General features: G+C 39.3%; 2 protein-coding genes across 6 annotated transcripts in view; one reads left to right on the top strand and one right to left on the bottom strand.

Moving 5' to 3' along the window:
• CFAP99 (cilia and flagella associated protein 99) overlaps window positions 1–12,989 on the bottom strand; it is a 52,654-nt gene extending 39,665 nt beyond the window's left edge. The window contains exons 1-2 of one of the 2 annotated variants that reach the window (XM_079307417.1): window positions 12,871–12,989; window positions 10,151–10,278 (exon numbers count right to left, since the gene is read on the bottom strand). In XM_079307417.1, the coding sequence (XP_079163543.1) occupies window positions 10,151–10,261 (111 nt within the window). In that variant the 5' untranslated portion in view covers window positions 10,262–10,278; window positions 12,871–12,989. Of the gene's footprint in view, window positions 1–10,150; window positions 10,279–12,870 lie in introns of those variants that run through there. The other variant, XM_079307418.1, reaches the window with a different exon arrangement.
• A 454-nt stretch (window positions 12,990–13,443) lies between these two features.
• ZFYVE28 (zinc finger FYVE-type containing 28) overlaps window positions 13,444–22,965 on the top strand; it is a 140,844-nt gene continuing 131,322 nt past the window's right edge. For all 4 annotated transcript variants that reach the window (XM_079307011.1, XM_079307010.1, XM_079307009.1 and 1 more), the window contains exon 1: window positions 13,444–13,759. In XM_079307011.1, coding sequence (XP_079163137.1) covers window positions 13,721–13,759 — 39 coding nt within the window. In that variant the 5' untranslated portion in view covers window positions 13,444–13,720. The remainder of the gene's footprint in view (window positions 13,760–22,965) is intronic.

Here is a 22,965-nt window from a genome sequence, read left to right as displayed (position 1 = left end):
AGTCTGTGCTACTTAGGGAGAATAAACTAAAGGGAGAAGCCACACAGAGATTATGGAAAAGACTCTTAACTGCTACTGAAACCCAACTTTGGAGAACATGATTAATTTAAGGTAAACCAGGGAGTGTCAGGATTCTTTTTAATGCAGACTGTTTCTTATCCAGCTAATGCTCCTGGTCACTTGTAATGTCCATGCAGTATCCCAGGGGAACAGGAGAGTAGGATGCTCACTGACTTCTGGATCCAGCCCCATAATCCCTTTAAAAAGTCTGAATGCTCCTTAACTTTACAGAGAGTTTCAATCACAATAAATAATCTGTGCAATATCTGCTACTATATGAGATAAACTACTAGTATGAACCATCTTTAAACACTGCAATAAAATCTGAGACCCAGAACAGTTTGTTATTGAAAATGCCCAGCTGAGCTATGACAAAATGACAAACAATAATGATCCTTCCATTTAAGGAGGTGAGACAAGAAGCCAAGAAAAAAGGCTAAGTGCATCTTCAGAAAACGTGAAGTCCACATTTGATGCATGATCTCTCCCAGAGCTCCCAGGTGTGGGAACAATAGAACTGCAATAATATAGATGAGATACTCACCTTGCCTGGTAGGCTGTCTGCTACCCTCTTAATTGCTTTATTTCCCTAATGTGAATAATTTCTAGTTTATGGGTATTATTAAAGGCTGCTGGATAGAACTCTGTGTGTTTTCTGATGAGTGATGCTATACAGGGCTTCAAGATCAAGTAAATATAAGGCAAAATTTTAAAATTACCATTCTAGTATTTAATGTAAAAAATTATGCAGAAGAATTCAAAGTGCATTTTCTCAGGCTGTCATTCAGAGCAAGCATAAATCTTTCTCATTGCTCCTGCTCAAAAGCCAGATTTAATTCCTTTTAATTTGTGCATCATCACCAGGAAAAAATGGGGAAAGAGACTGAAAAAATCTTAAAATATGCAAAAAAAAATTTAAAAATTTGGAAAGTATGGATTCCATCTTGCTAAGCACTGAGGATTCTTGTGAGGCACACAGTTCATTCCAAATACCCTTTTTATGGATGAAGATTTATATAAGTTCTTTCATGAAACTCACAAATCTAAGCCCCCATTAAATAATGAAATATATATATATAATATTTGATATGAGATCTCTAATAATTTACTACAAAAGGCAAAAGCAAACCTAAATAACTGAATGGCAAAGTCAGAGAGGACATAGTTCCAGTGAAAGCAGGATTGTGACATTTTGAATCTAAAACAATTGCTCCCCTTGAGCAAATGGTGGTATTTATGAAGAAATTGTAGAAAACAATAGCTCTGTTAATAGAGAAAGTCCATCGTAAAACTGGTCAAGCCTGTTGGAAACAAGCTCAACAGAAACTCTCTCAACTATCTCTGCTAGAAAGCTAAAATTTCAGTTGTTTTCAAGCTCTTTATTAGATTAGAATCTTTGCATTCATGTTCTGTGTAATTTGATATAAAGTGGCAAACCTGTGCTTTTCACATCTACTTTGGAGAGGTGGCCAAAAGCAGACAAACAGGTAACAACAGAACACCACTTGTGCCTAAATCACCTCCTGTACAGTGCAGACTACAGCAACTGCTTGTCTACATTTACTCTGCTTTTACTGCTCTGAGCTAACAACTCAGTGTTAGGATGAACACAGAAGTTCTTACTGTTGCTTACACCTGGAGCAAGAATGTACATAACCACTACATGGCCTTGGGCAACAGGGTGACAAGAAGTGCAGTCTGGGGACAGCTGTGCCCCACATCAGTACTGACTGGCAGTTCTGGGGACCACATCTTGTCATGAAACAATCACTTGAATCTGCTTTCAGCCACAGAAGGTAGTAAATGTTCTGTTTCTACCTGTAAAAATCAAGAAGAGTTGAGCAGCCTTACAGCTGTGTCACCTAAGGAAGTGATCTCATCACTGCTCAGTCAATTAAACAAGATTGGGCAGGAGGATTACTTGGGTAGGAAATGCCAAAGGTGAGCCAGTTGTTGGTTAAGCCCTGCAGATAATCTAGTGAATCAAAACTCAAGCCACTGCTTTAAACCAGTTAGGATACTCTCTCAATAGAAAGTTCATTGTGTCCTCTACAAATTTCATCAAGGATATTTATAGTTGATCTGTATATCTGAAATAATAATGGCCTTGGGAAAGTAATGTATTGGGTAGGTGTAATTCCTAGCACTAAATCCTAATTGCATTCTTTCTGTGGGGCTTTGTGCTGTGCTTTCTGTCAGTGGGATGTATTTCAGAGTGGGTCAAGTGATCCTGAAATGGTACAGCATGACAGATTGTATGTTTACATGAGGTTTTCAAAAGACTTTAGTAGCATTAATTATATTTAATGAGATTGCTCTTGGCTAATATAATTCTGTACTTGCAAGAATGATGGCATGGAGCAGGTAAAGAGATTTGCCTCAGGCAACACATGAAGTCATTGGTGCCAATTAGAATTAATAAAAGCAAATTTGTGAGCATTTATTCTGTCCATCAGAGCAACTTTTTACCTTTTTAAGTACACTTAATCACATATTTCTCTGAAACAACTACCAGTTAGCTAAGTTTGCAAGTATGTGTGAACCCTACAGCATAAGGAAGGCCAGATAATTTATGAGTGAAAGTAATGCAAGCAGGGATCATCTTCTGTTCATTGAATATAAAAAATATCAGAAGACAAAACAGATTTTGAATGGATACAAATATCTGGTAGTGTTGTCTCTATGGCATTGAATTATTTTTCTGATTACTAAATGTTTAAGTTGTAAGAAAAACCTGATTCTGCCTGAATTTATCCTGAATGGTCCTGAGGAAAAAAAAATGTGATTCTTGTCTAATTATTGTGCTGATTGGCATTACCTCCCTTTTTTTGGGAAAACCCTAATACCTGTAGCCTGCTTCCATGGCTGTTCTCTGACACACAGCATTAGCTGGGAATTGTTCAAGTTTCTTCAAAGGGATAAGAGACTGGGCAAGAAGAGCTTTGAACATAAACAACTTGGTTAGAACAAGAAATAGCATGAATTAAATGGAGAAGTATTGCAAAAGGGAAGCTTTGCCACCGTGGGTGTATCATAATAAGGCTGGTTACATTGGGACCTGTTTGAAGGGGCCAGAGAGACCAGAAAAGGAGAGAAAGAAAAGCTCTTATCTCTGGAGAGCAAAAGGAAAGAAAGATCAGCCATGCTCTGTTTGAGACTTGTCAGGCTAAGGATATAATTTAGGTGAAACAAACATTTTAGAAAGAAGAAAATATTTGATGAAAAGATAAAATAACTTTCACCTCCTGAGAGAACTGTGCAATAGTATGTAGTGAACTTGTCTTCTTCTAGCAAGAACGTGCACATTTTGCAGATACAATCTGATTAGTTTAGAGTGCTTCAGTTATCAGTGCTAGTCCTCTCCAAGGGTCTAATCAAAATGCTGTGAAAATGAAAGAAAATATTCCTACTGACGTCACAGAACCCTGTCTTCTTTCTCTCTGAAGCCAGTGAGAAAAAACCCCTGGGATCTTCAGATATAAATTGGAAAATATCCTGCTTCTATTATTCACAATCTGTGTTGCAGTCACAAGCTAGTATTTTTCATCTTCAGCAGACAATGTTGACCAGTGCTGTATTAAGTAGCACAGTGAACATTATTTTGCCTTGAATTTAATATTAAATCCCAGAACATCACAGAAAACTCAGATTCCACAATTTCCTTGGGAAGATCCTAATCTGCATTTATGTCAGTGACTAAAAATACAGATTAGACTTCTATAATTTAGTATGGTTTTTTTTCACCAAATCTATCATTCTTGCATTACGTTGTCCTCATATTTTAAACTAAATCTATGACTTTTGGCATTTGGGGATTTTACTCCCAATTGAGTAAAATCAGTTGAGTGGGCATGTGTGAGACACAGCTGAAGCAGCACAAATGAGAACTATGAAGAGTTGTGCCAAATCACACCATGTTCTTGTGAAATGGGAAGCTCATAAACAGGCTTATCTTGCTATCAGCATGACAGGGATAAAGGAGCAGAGCAGTCAGTTTGGAGTGGCAGCTCTGGTTTTACAGAAATAAGATGTTCTCTAGAAAGGCACCAACATTGCATGGTAACTCCTGTGTTAAAATCTGTCTCTTGTTATCATAGCAAAGCTTGATTCTAACAGTCACAAGGAAGAACAATACCTGGGATGCTTCAGTTAGGTACAAAATTTAATCTTTTTCCAAAATTAACAGATGCAGCCCATTTCTATAAAAGGTTTGGTGAAATTATATCCTTATGTACAACATGCACTGGATGAAAGATCACCTTTGAATATGGGTAATTTTTTGTAGGTTTAAGTGAAAAATGCTTAAGAAAAGGGAGCTTAGTACACAAGAATAAAAATATTATCTGGATGGCATCAGTCTGATAAAAGGAGTATTAAAAAACATTTAGGAAGATAAACAAGGAGAAGTAATCTGGCCATTCAAATGAAGAACAACAGGAATAGATGTAAATTTAAATGTAAATATATAATAATTTAAAGATTTTAGATGGACTTAGGAATTATTTTAAGTTAATGTGTTAGGATAATTAAAATTGAATTTTTTTAATAGCAACAAGATCACAATATTGAATTAAAAGCATTTAACTGGACTTATTTGTTTTTAAGAGGTTTGAGAGAATAACATTATTCTTTGTGATTGAAGGTAAAGGTTTGTTGCAATTAGAAATCATCCTTCTTATTGCTAATGAATCTGTGATTTTATTGAGAATATTTGCAGTTAAAAACAAGATATAAATACTGTGTCATAAGCATTGTTAATTACAGTACAATAAACATGAAGACTGTAAATAACTAAATTACAACTCAAAGTTCCAGGAAGAACATAAAAGTCTGATCACTCACTGAGAACAATAAACAGAAATTCCTTTTATGATGTAAAGTTTACATGTAGCAGAAATAAAATATATGGAGTTTAACACCTCTAGACTGATTTTGATCATAACATTCTAATTAGAGGAAACTGTATTATTCATCTCCCATTATTCAATAATTAAAAATCCTTCCATATTTTATGTCTTTTGCTCTAAAACAAGAAGCTAATAATCAGTAAGTTTTCCTAACTCCACTTTTACAGAGAAGCCTGAACTAGGAGTTGGAAGCTGGGAACTGAGATTTGGATGTGTTTTTCTTGCTTCCTGTAGAGATCATGTTCTCTCTTGACACCTTAGTTTTAAACACTGACAAGTACCTGGCACTCAGTAATTTGTTTATACATTTCCATCACACCAAAAGAACATTCTATCTTTATACATACAGTGGTTCTACTGTCCCAGTAATAGTTTACCTTTCTTTAACCTCACTTTCTTTTTAGCACTAATTTTCTGATTTCCTGTTTCTGTATTGAAACACTGAGTGGCTGCAAAGTGCAACAAGTGAAAAATGAAAGGATTATTTAATTATTGATGTGGTATCTGCTTGATCCATCTCAATTACAAAAATGTTGGGAAACATGGGTGCTTTTTCAAAGTAGCACACAGGGATTAGGAGTGCAGCCATTGCTGCTGTAAAGCTAAATCCCACATACAGCTAGGAAAAAACAAACCTCTGGAGAGCAGAATCTAAAGTAGAATTTCCTACAAATAAATTACTTTTCTCATCTACACCAAGGTATGTACAGGGTAATGCTTCTGGCTTTGGGCAGCCCCTCTGGAATATCCTCAGAAGCAGACTGTACAGCCAAATGTTTTCCAAAGGGATTTCTGTCTCAAAGCTTGAATCAAGATTTCCTGCACTGAGAGGATGTTCTCAGGTGGTATACTGGTATTTGAATAATATTATAAAGATGTATTAAGATGTTAAAAGAATAATAATTAAGAGGTTGATTCTGCTTCTGCTGAAATTAATGCATAACCTCCCATGTTATTATACATGTAACTGATTTTTGACAGGAAGTTGTCAATTTTTCATATTTTTACTAACTATTTGGAAATATTAGGTAGTTTCAAACCAAATGCAGGAAAACAGCTGGGGATGTATTTTCAAAGTGGCACACAGGGGTCAGCAGTGCCTTACAAATTTTGGCCTTTTGGTTTTCTTATTAAAATCCAGGCACATTTTGCCAAGTGAAAAAGAGCTATTTGCATGTGTTTTGTGTCAATTTAAACTGCAGCAGTGAACTCTTCTGAAGATTCTGTGTCCCCTTACCATGCCCAGTCCAAGGCAAACAGAGTTTTCATTACAACACAGGGTGAGCCTGGGACAATCCATGCTGGATCAGTCTGGGAGATTAAACTGATAGAAAAGAGCCTGACTCACCTTTCTTCTCTGTGGCATCTGCCTCTGGTGGGCTTCAGTTTAAAGAGAGAGAAATATTTCTCATTTGATTTAGGTACAGAAGAGATTGGAACTGAATGTGCAAGAACTTTGAGGTGAGCAGAACAATACCTAAGAGGTGAGCAGGACTTGATGCACAGAGACAATAGTACTGGAATCAAGCACTTGAAGAGATGGAACTCAGACAGGTTAAATAAAGAGACCTGGGCAAGTAAACTTGAGGGCAAGAAAAAGGACAGGGATAGAAAAATGATGGAGCATAGAACAGAACTCAGTTTATCCTTCTCAGCCATCCACTCAATATTTGGCTAGCAGACTGTTCCAAACCTCTACAGTGCATTGTACTGTGCTTGGCAGTGTATAACCATTGTGCACTGTCAAAATATAAAAATTTCTACACAGTCTTTATGAAAGACCAAAATATAGTATTTCACATAATCATTCATTTTGAATTTTGTTTTAATTGTTTATGAAACTTTATATGTATCTAGAAATTAGAAATTAAATCTTGCTGAAGATTGAACTGTTGTCACCTTTGCACCAGCAGAGTGAAAAAAAATTGATCAGAATATTCAACAATGACTGATTGTATACTTACTAAAAGAGACAATATGAAAATCTATAAATTCCTTCTTACTATCATTTGCAAAATAAGTATATTTTCAACCAGATGGCTTCAATCTGATTTATTTCTTGCCTCTTTCCTTTTTTTAATACATTTGTATTGTAAAGTCCTTTATTTAAAAAAATAATTGTTTGCCCACTTTCACTTTTTTTCCTGTGCCTCAGTTCACCAGCTATTTTTACTGCTTTAATTTGCAAGGATTTCCACAAGAACAGCCTCATGCCTCTGGTAAATGGTTGACAGGGATATCTGGATCAAGACAGATTGTGCCTTCCAGATTCCTCCCCACAGCACTGCATCCAGCTTCCTTTCAGAACATATTCCCATTTATCATGTACACAAATAGGAACCCTAAACTTCAGTCTAGGATGCTGACCTCTCTCTGTGACATTTCCTTCTTGTTGTTGTCAGTTTAATTTCAACAGAGCAAAGACAAAGCTTCAGTGCTCCCATGCTATTGCTTCCCTCAGTTATTGGTTCTATTGCCACCCTGCCTGTCAGTCAAGCCCTAACTCCAGAGGTCATTTTTCATTCAGATTACTTCCCAGGATATCATCACCAGGTTATGTGCACATCTTCTTCACTCTTTTTGAACAGAACATTTCAAATAGTATTTTCCTATCACTTCCTAGTTAAAATTCTAAGGTAGTGTCTCAGAATTTTCTATTTTATTGAAATAAGTGTCTCTTTTGTGGGTTTAACCAACCCCATCTTAGTAAACCAACCATCTGGAATGCTACTGTTAAGTTCATCCTGCTAGTCCATTGATTTGACCCACTTACTCCACCTACCATCTCACAGTTGATTCTATCACATAAAACTAAAGCTGCCTGTCAAGATGCTTCACACCTCAGTTCCATTCTGCATTTCATTTCTTACTCTTGACTGATGTCTCTTAATTTCCTTTATTAGATTTCCAAAGAAGTAATTTTGTTTAATTTCAATCACTTCCAATATATACTTATATTGCTCTTAAAAATCTACTTTATTCTGACAGAGGTTTTGCTCTGCAAGATGTCCTTGTCTCCTGGCAGTTCAGGTGACAATGTGTGGCTGTCAGAGGTACTTATTTTGAGGATCTGGCACTTGACAAGATTGGCACCACAGTGGCTCCTGCAGCCTCTGCCAGTGGAGGGTTGAACTCCCTCAAACATGCTCTGGAATGACCTGTGTGTATTGTGCTTTTATTTTGAGGGAAATAATCTAGCCCAAAATTGTTGGGTTCACCAGGAACATCCCCAGACAGGTCATCAATAGGCTAAGGAGGGTATTTTATGGAGGCCAGCAACAAGTTATCAAAGAATTAAACAAGACACCTCAGATTAGAAGACATAAAGACTCTAAACCATCCAAATACAATATATACATTATTAACAAAACATACAGTGTTGACATCTGAATGCACTGTAAGGGAATGGAAAACTATTAAAAGAGTTTAAAAGAACAGAAGACTTGTAGAGAAGTCAAATGCAATATACTGAACACCTAAGTCAGCAAATAAACAAATATAAAGCTGTGTCTTGTAATTAGATTTGGTCTCTTGGAATCTGACTCTCCTGATTTTTTTTTCTGGTCAGTAGACAACATGAGGTTTGCTATTTGTCATGCTAATGGCATGAGACAAACAGGTATGAATCAGCCAGGGATAAATCAGGATACAAACTGTAGGAAGTTTCTGCATGGGTTAGTTAATATTAGCTAATTGGCAAGTTACCAAGCCTGGAAATCTTGTGTACAAAAATTCTATAATATTTTTAGGATCTTATGAAACAGAAATAAGAAAGGAGTAAGTGAATTTTTCATGATGAATTTAATCACCTATTTGGTACTGAAACAAAGCTGAATTTGATATAAACACAGGTTTTACTTTTTACTTTCTTTGATAAATCCTATGTAGTAGGTGACTTGAAACTAGCCCAGAGAAAGATTTTGGTCTTACCTTTGGTCTCAGCTATCCTCCCTGTCCTTCCCCCTCTGAAAGGGCTTATTATGAAACTTTAGATTTATATTTCTCTAATGGAGTTACTGCTTGTTTTTTCTTTGTATCACCTTTCCTGGTCTGAGAAGAACAATGATCTGAAGACTCATTTTTATAATTATTTATTTTGGCAGCAATGGTAACTGAATTTACCTGCTCTCTGCCCAGTGAAAATTATTTGAAGCAGGATCAGTTGCCTGATGTAATTCAGGGTATGCATACACAGTTATGCCAATTCTACAAGGCAGGAGAGCAGGGTGAGAAATAAGGGGCCTGAGTGGCAACTGTTTGAGAAGGCAAGCACCCAAGGAATGGTGGGAAGCCACTGCTCAGCCCCTGACATTTTTATCACACTTCCACAGTTGTATATTCTTTTGGTCATTTGTATTTATGCAAAATCAATGCAAAAGACTATCTGACTGGAATGGCAGTGGTTTATATCTTATTGTCACAAGGGGAAATGAGCCCTGGAGCCACATGGCAGTGTGGAATCAGGGCTCCAACAATGCCATTTGATAACACATGGCACACACAGACAATAGCAGTCTAAACAATATTACTGTCTTCCCTTAGTGATTTGCTAAAGCTCATTCAATCCACTAGCTGCCTCAGCACAAGTCAGGGTGACACTGAGGACAAAGAGATGGGAAGAGGTGACAGACTATAATCAGGAAAGGATGGGAACTGCTTCAGCCAGAACAGATACAAATTGGAAAATCATGGTCTGGTTACTTGCAGTATTAAATTAGAATCTGCTGGCTGATTTATTGTCACTGTCCTTCTATCCCACTGTTCTGGTGGTCATTTATGTCCTCAAAGCAAGAATACCTGATCCTGTGACAGCTTCTGAACTGCATTTGAACATACAAATAGGTGCTGCTGACAGAAACTTCTACTTGGAAGGAAGAAAAGAATACAAAAGAGCTTAGTCAGGAGTGGAACAGAAATTTTCCCTATCATGCTTTTTTTAATTTATTTTTATTTTCCCTCTTGTTGCTATCCAAGCAGTTTTTCAACCCCTCTGATCTTCACTGTGCTGTTTTTTCTGGTGATAACCATAAAAAAAATTTGGGCTTTACTCATAAATGAAAAAATGTCACTGTAAGGGAAATCAATGAAAGTTACAACAACATGCCAGAAAACAGATACCTTTGCATTTAAAAATCACACAGTAACAAAGTAAACTGTGTAAGATCAACCAAAACTTAATATACCTTCAACATCACAGCTGATTCATCCACTAAATCCTCCAGGCTCTGATTTTCAGGATTAAACTTGTTAAGCAGTTGTACTATTAGTTCAATAAGTTCTCTATGGCTGACCATCTTCACCGTGGAGAATCCTATAAATACAGGAAATCATTACTTTTTCATACCACCTTCAGTTGTGGCATAATGCATAGTGATAGGCTCATACTGAAGTTACACTGCAGAAATGTAGAAGAGAACATTTAGGTCAAGCTTTCAAAATCACAGTTATTCAAAACAGCTGACAGGAGAAATGAAAATAGAGTACAAACATCAAGAAAATAGAAATAATTACTATTGTAAACATCTCAAAATACCTTAAGGAAAAATGGTTATTGCACCAGGTTATTTGACAAAATATAATTGAAGATTATATAGAGAAAAGTATGGATTTTTGCCTGTGTGCATACAGGTCCTATTTAACACACTGCTCTTCCCAGTGAGATGCATCAGAAAGCAAAATTTTGATTTAAATCTCATCACATGTTGCTGTCAACAGCCTGTTTTCCAAAAGCAACAAAAGAAGAGGAACAGAGGGGAATTCTAAGGAGGCAGTGACTGTTGGTCAGCAGGCTGGGCCATGATCACTGCATTTCAGTGGTCTGGGCCACTGCCAAGCTTTCTGAAGGCACAGCAGTTGAGTGTTTATGTTTGATGTTTTGCTTGTGAAATGACTGGATTTTTCTATTTCAAATGAAATCTTACCCATATGTCTGAGAATGTGTAGGACTTCTTATCTTGATTTTAATGCTCAGATGACAAGAACTATAATGCATTTGTCCCTACACACACACGTTGTATGAAAGACCAACGACAGAATTATCAGGCCTGAAAGTCATTAATCTGATTTAGTAATAGGAAAAAAAAATAGCACAAAAGGAACTTTCCATGGTGAAAATAAAAATGTATTTTTGAAAATAGTTCTTGTGTTTTATATATCATCCTCAGAAAAGAATGCCTGATCCAGATGATTCATTCCCACTGTGGTAAACACAATTCATCTCTTGCTTTTAAATATTATGATAACATTTCCAGACACAGTGGTATTGTGCTCTGCCTTTCAGCACCATCTTACTCAATAATTGCCTAAATAGCACTTTTCATTACTAATATCAAAGCACTGAAAAAACAGTTTGTCTGTGATTATGTTCAATACAGTCATTTAGGTACCTGTTATGATCAAGATAAAAATGTCCAAATTAAAAAAAATAAAAAATAAAAAAAGAAGTCTAGCTAAACAGGGTTGGATCATGACAAGGGATGGCAAATACAGAACAAGGCACCACTGTGCACAGGAATCACTGTTACTCCAGTACTCTGAGAATCATTTGTAAGGTAAGAACCTGCCAAGGAATTTCAGATAAGTGAGGGAGAAATATCTCTGTACTCCAGACTGAACCATAATTCAGGCTCCAACAGCTCTACCAGTAACAAATGCTTTTTTCTTCTGGCATACCAGTAAGAAATTTGAGCTCTCATGCTCCAATAACCACCCCTCCCCTCAAATGACAATCATTAACCCCAAAAACTGAAATGTCTGAAACTAAGATGTGTAGCCTTCAGATCTCTGAACATACAGGGTTTCTTAATAGAAAGAACCCCACTTCTAATTAAAGAAGCTATTATTATTGTTGTCAATGTTTTAAAACATACTCATCAGGAATAAAATGTTTTTGGTATGATATGCAACCCTATTTCCACACAGTCAATTAGAAAACTACTCCTGTTACAATGTAAAAAAAATGATATACATTTATCCTGTGTTTAAAATGGCAAAATTTTTCTTCCTTTTTCAGCTGTAGATTTCAGTTAAAGGAGGTGAGAACCTGACTTAACCTCATTTTATGGTGGAGCTTGGAGATCTTTTGAAAGCAATTACATAAGATAAGAGTGGCCACAATTGCAGGAATTGCTTTCAATGACCTGAAAGGTTCTTTCAGGTTTTACATCTGCTCCTAGGATCCCGGGCCAGAAGAAACTGTGATTGCATATCCTCTAATGAAAGGTGTCCAAAAAGAGCTGAACAAAGCCTCCCTGCAAAACTCAGACAGATCAGATGAAAAATGTTCACTTCGAGGACCCTAATTTTAACTTTCATGTATTTCAATGTTGTTCATACCTACTGTAAGTGTTTTCCTTAACACGGCACGGTATTTTTTATCTCTTATCTTGTAGAACTTTACAGTTAAATACTTATTGTACAAAACTTTCTGCAAATAAGTTGTATTATGTTTATGAGGTGAGTTAGCAAATAGACACCAAGGCTGGCTACTTGCCCAAAATTTCAGGGAGCAAAGCCCAGCAGCCCTGTCCACAATGTAACACAGGCCCCCTTGATGTTTTCTATTGTAAACACCTAATAAATATGAACACTGAGAGATAGGTTTAGATTAGATATTGGGGAGAAATTCTTCCCTGGGAGGGTGGTGAGGTTGCCCAGAGAATGTGTGGGTGCCCTGCAGCGCTCAGGGCTGGATGGGGCTCTGAGCAACCCGGGATAGTGCAAGGCGTCCCCGCCCAGGCCTGGAAATACAGGAACTTTAAGGTTCCTCCCAACGCAAACCTGTCTGCGATTCTGTGATTGTACGAAAGTAAAGGAACTAAGGAGTCACGAGCCTGCCCAGGGCACCCGCCACTTTCGCACATGGGGAATTGCAGCCGGTTTTCATTCCGGAGGTGTCACGTACGGTCACATCTGCCTCGCACCGCCGCTCCCGCTCCCGGCGCTCCTGCGGTCCGGCTCCCGGCGCGGCCCCTCCAGCCACAGCGACCCCGCAGCGGCGTTGCCAAGGAGCGCGAGGGCTCCTGGGAGCTGTAGTCCTGCTGCGAGCCCGCCTCAGTCTTGCGAAACGGCGCGACAGGGGACCCGGAACTACACGGGCGGAGAAACAAGATGGAGGCGGTTGTTTGCGGCCGTTGCCAAGGAACTAGCTCCTAATCTGTGTTCCCACTCACGGGCAGCCAGCGGTCGGGGACCCGCCGGTTTCTGGGGCACGAGCAGCGTTGGCGGGCGCAGGTAGAGCCTGCGATCCCCGAGCGGACGCGCGCAACGCGGCTCGCGAAAAACTACAACTCCCGGCATCCACTGCAACAAGGCGTTCGCTGGGGCGTGGCTAGCGCGGCACGCAGTCTCCCTCCCGCTCCGCGTGTTACGCAAATGAGCAGCCGGGTGGGCGGGGCGACAGAGCGGGCCCGCCCTGGACCGCCACCGATTGGGTGGGGAGGGGAGGGCGCGGGGGCGGTGTGGCGCATGCGCGGTGGCGTGGCGCTGCTGCCGGCCGCGCAATGTTTTGGGGGCGGTCGGGGCGGCGCGGAGCGCGCGGAGCCGCCGGACGGTTCCTGCGCTGACGGGAGCGCCCGGCGGCCGCTCCGCGGGAGGAGGCGGCGGCGGAGCAGCAGCGGGAGCACACAACCCGGAGAGGGGCACGGCTTCCAAGCGAGGGGCACGGCTCGCCTCGGTCCTCTGAGCGGCGCGGGTGGGGAGCCGGCAGCCCCCGTGGCAGCGGCTGCGGCGGCGGGGTGTCTGCGGCCGCGGTGATGATGAACAGGTTCAGAAAGTGGCTGTACAAACCCAAGGCAAGTTGCGAGGAGCCGCCGCTGCCCGGGGCCGGCGTCACCCCGCGGGTGGGAGTCGGGACGCGGTTCCCGGCGGATCCCGGCGCGCAGCCGCGGGTCGCTCCGCGGCCGGGAGGCGCCGTGAGGGGAGCGCAGCCCGCGGGCGCTCGCGCGGTGCCCCCGGCCGCGGTCGGAGCGCGGGCGCGGGAGCGGCTCCGGCGGCGCGGAGCGCGGCGCCCGCTGCGGCGGGGGATGACAAAGCAGAGCCGGAGCCGCGGGGCTGCTCCGAGCCGGGGGAGCGCGGCCCGGGGCGGGCTCGGGGCTCTGCCCGGCCCCGCGGAGCCCGCGGAGCGCTGCGGAGCTGGCGGCTGTGCCCGGCCGAGCCCGGGCAGCGCTCCCGGCGCGCTGCGCGGAGCCCGGACCGCCGAGATGTTCGGGCGCTCTTGTTGTGCTGTTAGCGCTGCGTGTGCACGCCTGGAAACTTCGTAAGTTAGGAGATTTATTGGAAGGTGCTCTGTAGGTGTGTATTTTGTGCCCTTCTCGCTCTGAAATTCTTGGAAGGAATCCAAGAATCGCAGTTTGCTTTGCAATGGAATTATCATTTTCTGGCGCGAGTTAAGTAACAACTGTCTGGAGAGTGATCTTGCCTGGCATGTGATGTTCGGATCGTAAATCAAGGACTTTACTGCTTTTGAACACCTATAGCATCTTTTTCTTGTGCCGGCATCACAGCAGTCGGTATAGTTACTCACTTTCTGAAGTATTTGATTTAATTTTGGTTGTTTTTTCCCATGCTTTGCTATCAGCAATGGTGTGGGTTCTCAGTTTGTAAACCTATGTGCTCAGTTCTTTTGGCCGAATTATGGCCAGTGTGTTGCAGTGGGGAAAAAAAAAGGCTGAAGTGATGCTGCAAAATAAAAGTTTATATTATGCTGGCTTTATGGATTTTACATGCAGTCATAACTCTTGAGTACTGCTAAGAAACACATAGCTGTCAGCTATTGCTGCTAATAGCTGCAAGGGAGATAATGTATGGATTTAGTAGTTGAAAATGCAGTAACAAGTTATAGATAACTTTCATTGAATTTTCTTATTTTTGTATGTTTTATACAAGGGAAAAACTAAAGGGAAGAATAGTTATTGAACAAAAAGACATACTGTTAATCTTAAATGCGGAATAAATCATTGTGAATATATCTTTTGTCACTTTTTTTAAACAAAACTCATTAGACTTCACGTTGTTTTTCTCTCTAATGAAGATTTTATCTTTTTGTGATAAAACTTGTTTTTAATATACTATCTCAGCTGTAAAGTCTATGTTTGGCATTCAGGGTCTGTATCAAACAATCTATACTTAAAGTTCTGTGTGACTTTTTTGGGGTGAAGGAGCTTTCAAGCCTGTTGCATGACACGGGGCCTCATAAATCAGGAACAGCTATTATTGCTGTTGGTTTAAAACCAGCACCACTGCTTTCTGTTGTATATTTATATCTTTGCCAACAGTTTTTCTTAGTTTCAGTAGCCTACAACATCATTTTTGTTCTGGCATTCAGAATAGCTTGCTGGGGAATTGTAAGAGCTTCAGAAGAAGGCATTTTTCCTGGTGTGCCTGTTGAGTGGGTGTGGATCGTGTCATTAAATACAGAGAAGTTTGAATAGCACTTCTTTTATAGAAGGTGAGACAGGATCTCACATACAGGGACTGTACCTTTCCTGGTTCTATTGCTTGCTTTTCTACTTAAAGGAGTTTGCAAAGATTCCTTCTTGTAAGGTCATTGGTTTCCAGGATCTGTTTGGAATGTAATGCATTTTGAAGAGGACTTTCCTGAATATTTATTTGGGTGGGGGCTCTCAGGATCTATGTTACTTGTAACCCTCTGTTAGGTGCTGTGGGTGCCAGGTGCATTTTATCAGTTAGGTTTTGCTGTTCCCAGTGATGGAGTATGCTTCTTCTGAAGTATTCCAAGTCCTACTGCCATATAATAGGACAGCTGCATGGAGCAGATTTAAATACCACTGGATATTTGGCCAGAGCTTTAATGGCCATTCAGAGATACTTTTGGAGGTGAGGGGTGGGATGACATCAGAGTGCAGCAAATTCATAGTACAGCCTGCACAGAAACCTGAATATATGGTTTAGCTTAATCCTAAGGGAACTATTTCATAATTCATCCCTGAAAAAACACAGCCCCAGAATATGTAAATTAATTCAGCTTCATCTTTCTAAATGGTGAAGATAAGGTAGTAGAATAGAAGAGAGTGCATAACAAGGGAGAATCACAAAACTCTTAGGGTAATCATCAGTTACTGCAAGATGCAGGACCTGCATCGAGCCAAGTTACTTGGTTACTGCTGCATGTGTTTGAACATACCAAGAATGGGAGAGAAAATGTGGGTGTAGGAAGTGGAGAGTCTTGACTAATGCTGTGAGCATGTCACGAGAACAGCACGACTTCCCTGGATCCTTGTTCAGTCAGTGCTCTTCCTGCCCAGCTCTGTTCCTCAGGTATGCTGATATGCCAGATTTGAATAAACCAGATCAAATGCCAAAGGTAGAGGTAACCAGAGAATGAATTAAATAGCAGTGACGTGATCTGTAGAGCTGCTAGGAGGCAGACTTTTAACTGATGTATTGGAGACACAGCAGAGACAAGATTTTGTTTCCAGCCTCCTGTGCCACATTGATTGTTGTTTAATTTTTAAAATGTTGCCTGTAATATGTTTTGCTTTTGGGGACTGTGGATTCAATGCATTTTTAAGTGTTTGGAGGGAGGATGGTGTTGCTTTTGACCACTTTTTCAGGGGGGTAATTTGAAGCAGTGGTGTTACTGAATTGCAGCATATTGGTGAAACAATAGTTACTCTCTGACCTCTTTAGGACACTGCAGGTTTCCCAGGCATCCACCTTCCAGAGACAAAGGAATGATCCCACCTAAATCAAGATACTTGTCTGTATGCACAGATATAATAGAAATGTTCCCTGCCACTTCAGGGAATTTCTGATCTTGCACCATCTGCTGCTGGAGCATTCCACAGGTGTCCGGTCAGAACCTGCTCCCAGGCAGATCTGAGAGTCCAGCAAAAATACCAAACTGGACTGGCTTTGCAAAGATTTGAAATGCATTTGATATCCAAAGAATTCAGAATAATTTCTGTGAATGCTGCTGCTTAAGTCTGAAGCCTAGCTTGAAAAATGCGTGGGTAACTAGCTCACAGAGGTACCTGCTTTGAATTGAGCTCATGTTTATTGATATTGTGAAAGAGCTGTTTTGTATGATTGGGAAAAAAAGTCTCTAGCCACAACTTGAATGTTTTTAATCTGTTTAGCATAACAGGCTGAAAAATAAACATGCATCTTCAGTATGTGTTTATTTTTCATATTTTTATTTTTAAAATATTGCTTATTTTGTATTTTTATTATTTTTTTTCTATCAGTTTCTTTCACATAGTAAATATGGACTTCTAGCAGTTAAGGTGAAGAATTTCTTATGTTCCTGTAATTCAGTCAAAATTCATAGTAAAGTTATTGCTTTGTGAATGCTTTGCCTCAGTTAAAGGATGCTCACAAAATGTGCATATTCTAGAGGTTTTGTAGGTGAGTTTACCTCCCCTCTCCTCTAAGACTTGCTGAAGTGCAGCTGTGCCCTCAGTGCCTGTTTTAAATAAAAGGCTGTCTAACTCCCATGGGGATGTGAAGCTGGGTTTATGGAAATGGTCCCAATTTGTAGCTGGGAGTGCACACTTAGTGACAAGTGGGTACTCAGCACAGCTCCTTCTCACCCTTCAGAGGCTGTGCATCTTCTCCCCAGGGAGTGCTGGAGATGCTGAGAGTTGTAGTTACTTTCTTCCCCTGTGTTCTCAAATACTGTTCATGGGTTTCTTAAATCTGATAATTACTTTCTGCAGCTGGATTAGCAGATACATCTTGGAGAGGTTCTTGCTGCCTGTTAATGTGTGTGTGCAGTGGTGCTCTGTGATCAAAAATAGCATTTAGGGATAAGAGGAATGGCAGGTACTTGGAAAAGGCTTGTTTCTATGTGCATGATGCCTTTTTCTTACTTTTTAAAGGATCTTTTAAGCTGTATTTGCATGAAAGTAAGCCATACCTAGTAATAATTGTTGCTGCTGATAATTGTTAAAGGGCTTGGAACAGCAAAGGTATGCTAATTAAGAAAAAAATGCTTAATAGATAGTAAAAGGTTATCTTGGAACAAGCAAGGGAGATGAAGAGAGTATACCTTGTGAATCTAGAGCAGTCACCTAAAGTAGAAACGTGAGAGCCAGTGGCAAAACTCAAAAATAGCCAAATAACCTCTAGGAGGTTCTGTATTACTTTGCACAAGGAGAAGTGTTAAAGAAAAAAGAAAAAAAATAGTCCTAGGTGAATGTTGAACATCAAGAACTTCACAAAGACTAATCTTTCTCAGCAGCCTTGTCAGGGTTGCTTAGTGGCAGAGCTGGCTCTAAAAAGTGTAAAAGATGGGAAATACAATAGGAAATAGCTGATTTGGTTTTTTAACAGGAAGAGGAGAAACACGCTTGCAGGATTTTTTTGTCGGAAAAAAATTGTAAGTAGAAAAAAATTTTCAATATGAATAGAAGTTTGTTAGAAGAATGGAGGGTAGTAAAAAAGTACACTGTTAACTGTGCTTAATACAAAAAGCATTTTAAAATTGGGTCAGTAGAATTAGATGCAGGAAGACAGAATTATTTTGAGCAGCATTTGAATTGATGGAAATGGTCAGAAATGAAAAAGGACAAAACTGCTGGAATTGCCAAGCAACTATTGAAACTAGTTTTGGGGGAGTGAAAGAAAAAGGAAGGATGATTTCCCAGTGATAGATGGAAAGCACCTAGCATCTTATTTTAGCTATGATTTCCATATCTTAGAAATGAAAGGTTTGCTTTTCAGAGAAGAAAATTAGAGTGAGTTTATTCTTGGGAAAAGTTCTTACAATGAATAGTGAAAGAACATGTAAATGCTATTTATGACTTACATATATATGTTATATAACTTATTTTCATTTGACTGGTGCCATACAGTATTCAAAACCTTTGGGCACAGCAGTTTGTGAACAAAATTTATTATTTAGAGTAATATTTATATTAGCAACTAATGACTTTAAGACAGAAGATTGAAGAGTTTTTTTACTTGAGAAAGCAGCTGCTCCTGGATTTTTGAAAAGTCACTGTTCTAATGATCAGCTGTTTGATCTCACTGATCTGTGTAATTATTCTTGTTGCCCCTCTCTGATCAGAAGCTGCAGCTATTTAACTACATTAATCAGTGTTATTGATAACAATCCTGAGGAAGGCAACTTATAAATCATCATGCATTATTCAGAGTTTTGCATATTGAATTGCTTCATTTTAAAAGCACCATCTAGTGGTTTGAACACAAGTGTGGGAGCTAATAATTCTTTGCTGATGTATTGTAGCAGTGCAGCTAAATCAAGACAATTACCTGCAGTCATATTATTTCTTAGCCTTGGTTTACCTGTAGCTGAAAAAGGGAAGGAGGCCACGATTACAATTGTCTAAGAGAGCTGCTTGTTTGTTTTTAATTACTCTGATGTAAAATGTATTTATACCTTGTGAAATTATTTTTTGATGCGGGTTGCTGTGAGCAGAATCATCATAGATCAGATCAAAGGTGCATCTAGTCTGGTGGTTATCTCTTTCTCTGCTTTATAACAGATGCTTAGGGACAAAAAAGATGAATAGAAGCTGGTATTTCCTCTGGACTCCTTTTAAAATTTGATGGTCTGCAGCATAAGAATTTGTTGAGCTGCAGATAATATAATCTCTTATAATTCAAAAGATCATGAAGTTGTTTCTTTTAAATTACTAATAATTTTTCAATTCATTCATATTTCTGGTCTCCATAATGACTGCTGGCTTCTCAGTGCTTAAAGCTGAGTTTGATTCCAGTGAAGTAAACATTTTCTTTAGAAGTTTTTTCAAACAGCCAGTGGTGTGACCTAATGTGCCCCTTTTCCTGCAGACACATCTTCTGGTATTTCTCTAGGAAACCTGATTTGGATGTTTAGATTCTGTTGCTCTTCTCCCACAATGTGATAGTACTTTACAGAATTTAGAAAAAAATTACTCCTTAGAAATCACAATACATTTGTCCTAGGCTTTTTTAGGAGAATGACAAAAAACTCCCACTAAGAATATCCTCAGCACTGGACTACAGTAGACCATTTTCTTGCTGAACTGAGGAATAAGCAGTGCAAATGCTGTTGATGTGCTTCATTTAACTGCTTTAATAGTTATGATGATCTACTTTCCTGGCAGTTATACTGGCAACATTGACTTAAATTAATTCAGTAAAACTATTTTTAAATATTGGTGTTAAAAATAAATTAATTGAAGGCTGTGTATGTTTATTTGGCTCACATTTAAAGACTGACCTACCTTCCTAGTGCATGTGAAAAAGCAAGTTTCTCCTGCTTGTTTTACTGGAGGATGATGCTAAATTCAAGTCTGTCTTACCTGTTTCTCAGCTGAGTCTTTGTTTTCATCTTGAAAGTACACAGTGTTCCAACAATTTATTGTATCTCTAATAACAAGCTGGGCTCAGTGGTGTAATGGCCAGATGCCCCCTGTTCCCATTCAGGAAGTGAACTGCTGCATTCCATGCTAGCTGAGGCTCTTGAATCCTATAAACTCGAGCTGTCCCTAAGTCAGCTAAAGCAGAGCACTTAGCCCGGCTCTGGTGGACAGCTCAGTGTAATAGGATACACTTTTCCTTTGAGGCAGTGTCAGCTGCCTGCTGCTTGAAAACAGGAGGGTGGCAAAAGCTGTAATGCATTTTCTAGAAGTCTAGATTTAGGGTACAGCAAAGAATAAGTTTATTTGGGACATAGAATGTTTGGAAAATTTAAATATTAAGCATTTCTGGTTCAGCATACTTTGCTGGTGTGACTGCAAGGTCTTGCTCTTCTTTATTCATTTTGATGACGTGAGTCAGACTTACTACATCCTGTCTGTCTGTTCTGCTCTGCAGCTGTAGAGTTTTCCTGCTTGTCACTTCAGTAGTCTGGGGCTTTTACTGTTTAGGCTTCTGGCCTTCATGTGGTCCCCCTAATTCACCACCCTCTCCTCCCTCACTGTTACTGCTTTTGACACTGTTTAGGAATAAGATGCCCTAAAAAGGTGATGCCTGAAAAGGAGCTGAATTGTGCCTCTACTTTGCTCAGTAGACCATAAGCGTATTTTTCTTCTCTTGTCGGGTCTTTCCTCATACTTGATAGTCACTCAGAATGAATAATGTAAGAGTGGGCATCACATCAGTACTGGGTACACCATTCTGGGTGAAGGAATGAAAGAGAAGCAAATTGGGGAAAAGAAACTGGAGGAGACAGGTGAAAAAGATGGGATTGAAGAAAAGACTTGGCAAAGAAATGTAAGAAAAGTAGTTTGAAAGAGGAAAAAGGGAGGATGACTCCTTTTCTTTCAAAATGCCTGCTCTTTATTTTGAAATGGAACACAGGTTAATTTAAATTAGGGTGATGTTTATGCTGGAATGTGTTAATTCCTGTCATCAAGTGGCACTTTGATCTCTGGGAATTATAGGTGGCTGAGGCTAAGCTAACCGGATGCTCAGGGTGTTCTGCATTTCTGCTTTGCATTCTTCTAATTCTCACCTTCCTTTGTAGCCTTTAATGTAGGAAACATTTCCTGAAATTCTGAAGTTAATCAGGTGTTCAAAAGCACAGGTTTTTTCAGGTTATTGTTTCCTCCCAAGACAGGAGCTGGACTTGAAGGGGTCTTGAGTGTTTGTCTGTAAATGGCTTTGGGATGTTTGTCATCTAATAAACTTTTTTGAGTGGTGTGGGCTCTCAGAGTACTGTCTCTAATTCTCCTTGTGTAAGCACCAATCTCTAGGCAGAAATTTTCTGTCTTGGTCCAGTTGTTGAAGTTTGTGAGCTCTTAATAAACAAATGAGAACATACCAGCATTCTTCTGTAAAACCCTCCAAATCCTCTCAAAGCACTGCCTGCTTTTTACTTTATTTTCAAGATGCATATCTAGAGAATGGATGTCTGCATTGCTAAACATTTAATATTTTTTTCTAAGTATTTTTTGTAAAGCTGAACCAGTACATCTGATCCAGTCAACAACAGAAATATTTTGATGGAATTGATGTCATTTTATGGTTCAAGATGGATAAAAGCCCTTATGGAATAAGGAGGAGTTAGTACAATGTAGTCTTTGGTATTTTTATTGTATTTTGATAATTCCTTTGTTAATGGTTTTGTTGAAGCAACTAAGTGTATTTTAAGAGAATATTATATCCACTGCTATCCATTGCAAGTATTCTCATTTTCAGTAAGACTGGTCTTTTGTGGCTGTTTTTTGTTTGCTTTGCTGGTTTGTTTTTTTTGTTTTTGTTGTGGGTGTTTTTTGTTGTTGTTGTTTTTTTAAATTTTTGTTGATGTCTTTTAAATTTTTTCCCCTAGGCTCTATCATACCCTTGTGTCCAATATTTTCTGTTTCCCTAGCATTACTTCCACCTAGATTTTTCGGGGGGTTTTGTGCACAATTGCATACCTGCTATAAATTTTTTTCCTTCTTGAAATCAGTCAGGATACTTGACAAATACTAAACCTGATAGTAGTGGTGACAGTAGGAAGACAGGGACTGAAGTAGAAAGGCAGTAGGCATTTTTCTCTTCACTTCTCTCACTAGAAGAGACAGGGAAGCAAGGCTTTATATTGGGCATTTAGGTATTTATCTTTATTTTAGAGTTGACAATTTTATTTTTTTTTTGTCCAGTTATTTTTAAAGTTATATATTCTCAATTAATTGGCCACACTATTTCCTTTGACAGTGTTTATTTCAGGAAGCCTAGTCTGAGGTTGTAACTGTTTTTCGGTTTATTTCTTTTTCTATTGAAATTTGTGAGTTACTATTTGGCAGTTTCCTAGTAGACAGTCCTGTGTATGACTAATACAATAAACCAATAAGTTAATGCTAAAATAACTCTTACTTCTGAATTCTGAAGTGTTTTTAGATATGGAACTGGGATGCATTTTTTCCAAAAATGAATGAAATCTTTAGAAAGACAATGTGCTTTTCAGTATGAAAACATTAAAACCATGTTTTGCTTTGTATTACACATGTTCTTTTAATTTCTTGGTGTAATGTATGTATATCTGTCTTCATGGATATACAATCTGCTGTTCTGTTGTTAACAAATCGATGTTGGTGAATTGTAG

Source organism: Erithacus rubecula (assembly GCF_903797595.1).
Source record: "Erithacus rubecula genome assembly, chromosome: 5".
NCBI classification, from domain to species: Eukaryota; Metazoa; Chordata; class Aves; order Passeriformes; family Muscicapidae; genus Erithacus; species Erithacus rubecula.
The sequence above is the reverse complement of the archived record's forward strand: the minus strand, read 5'-3'. Positions and strand labels throughout refer to the sequence as shown.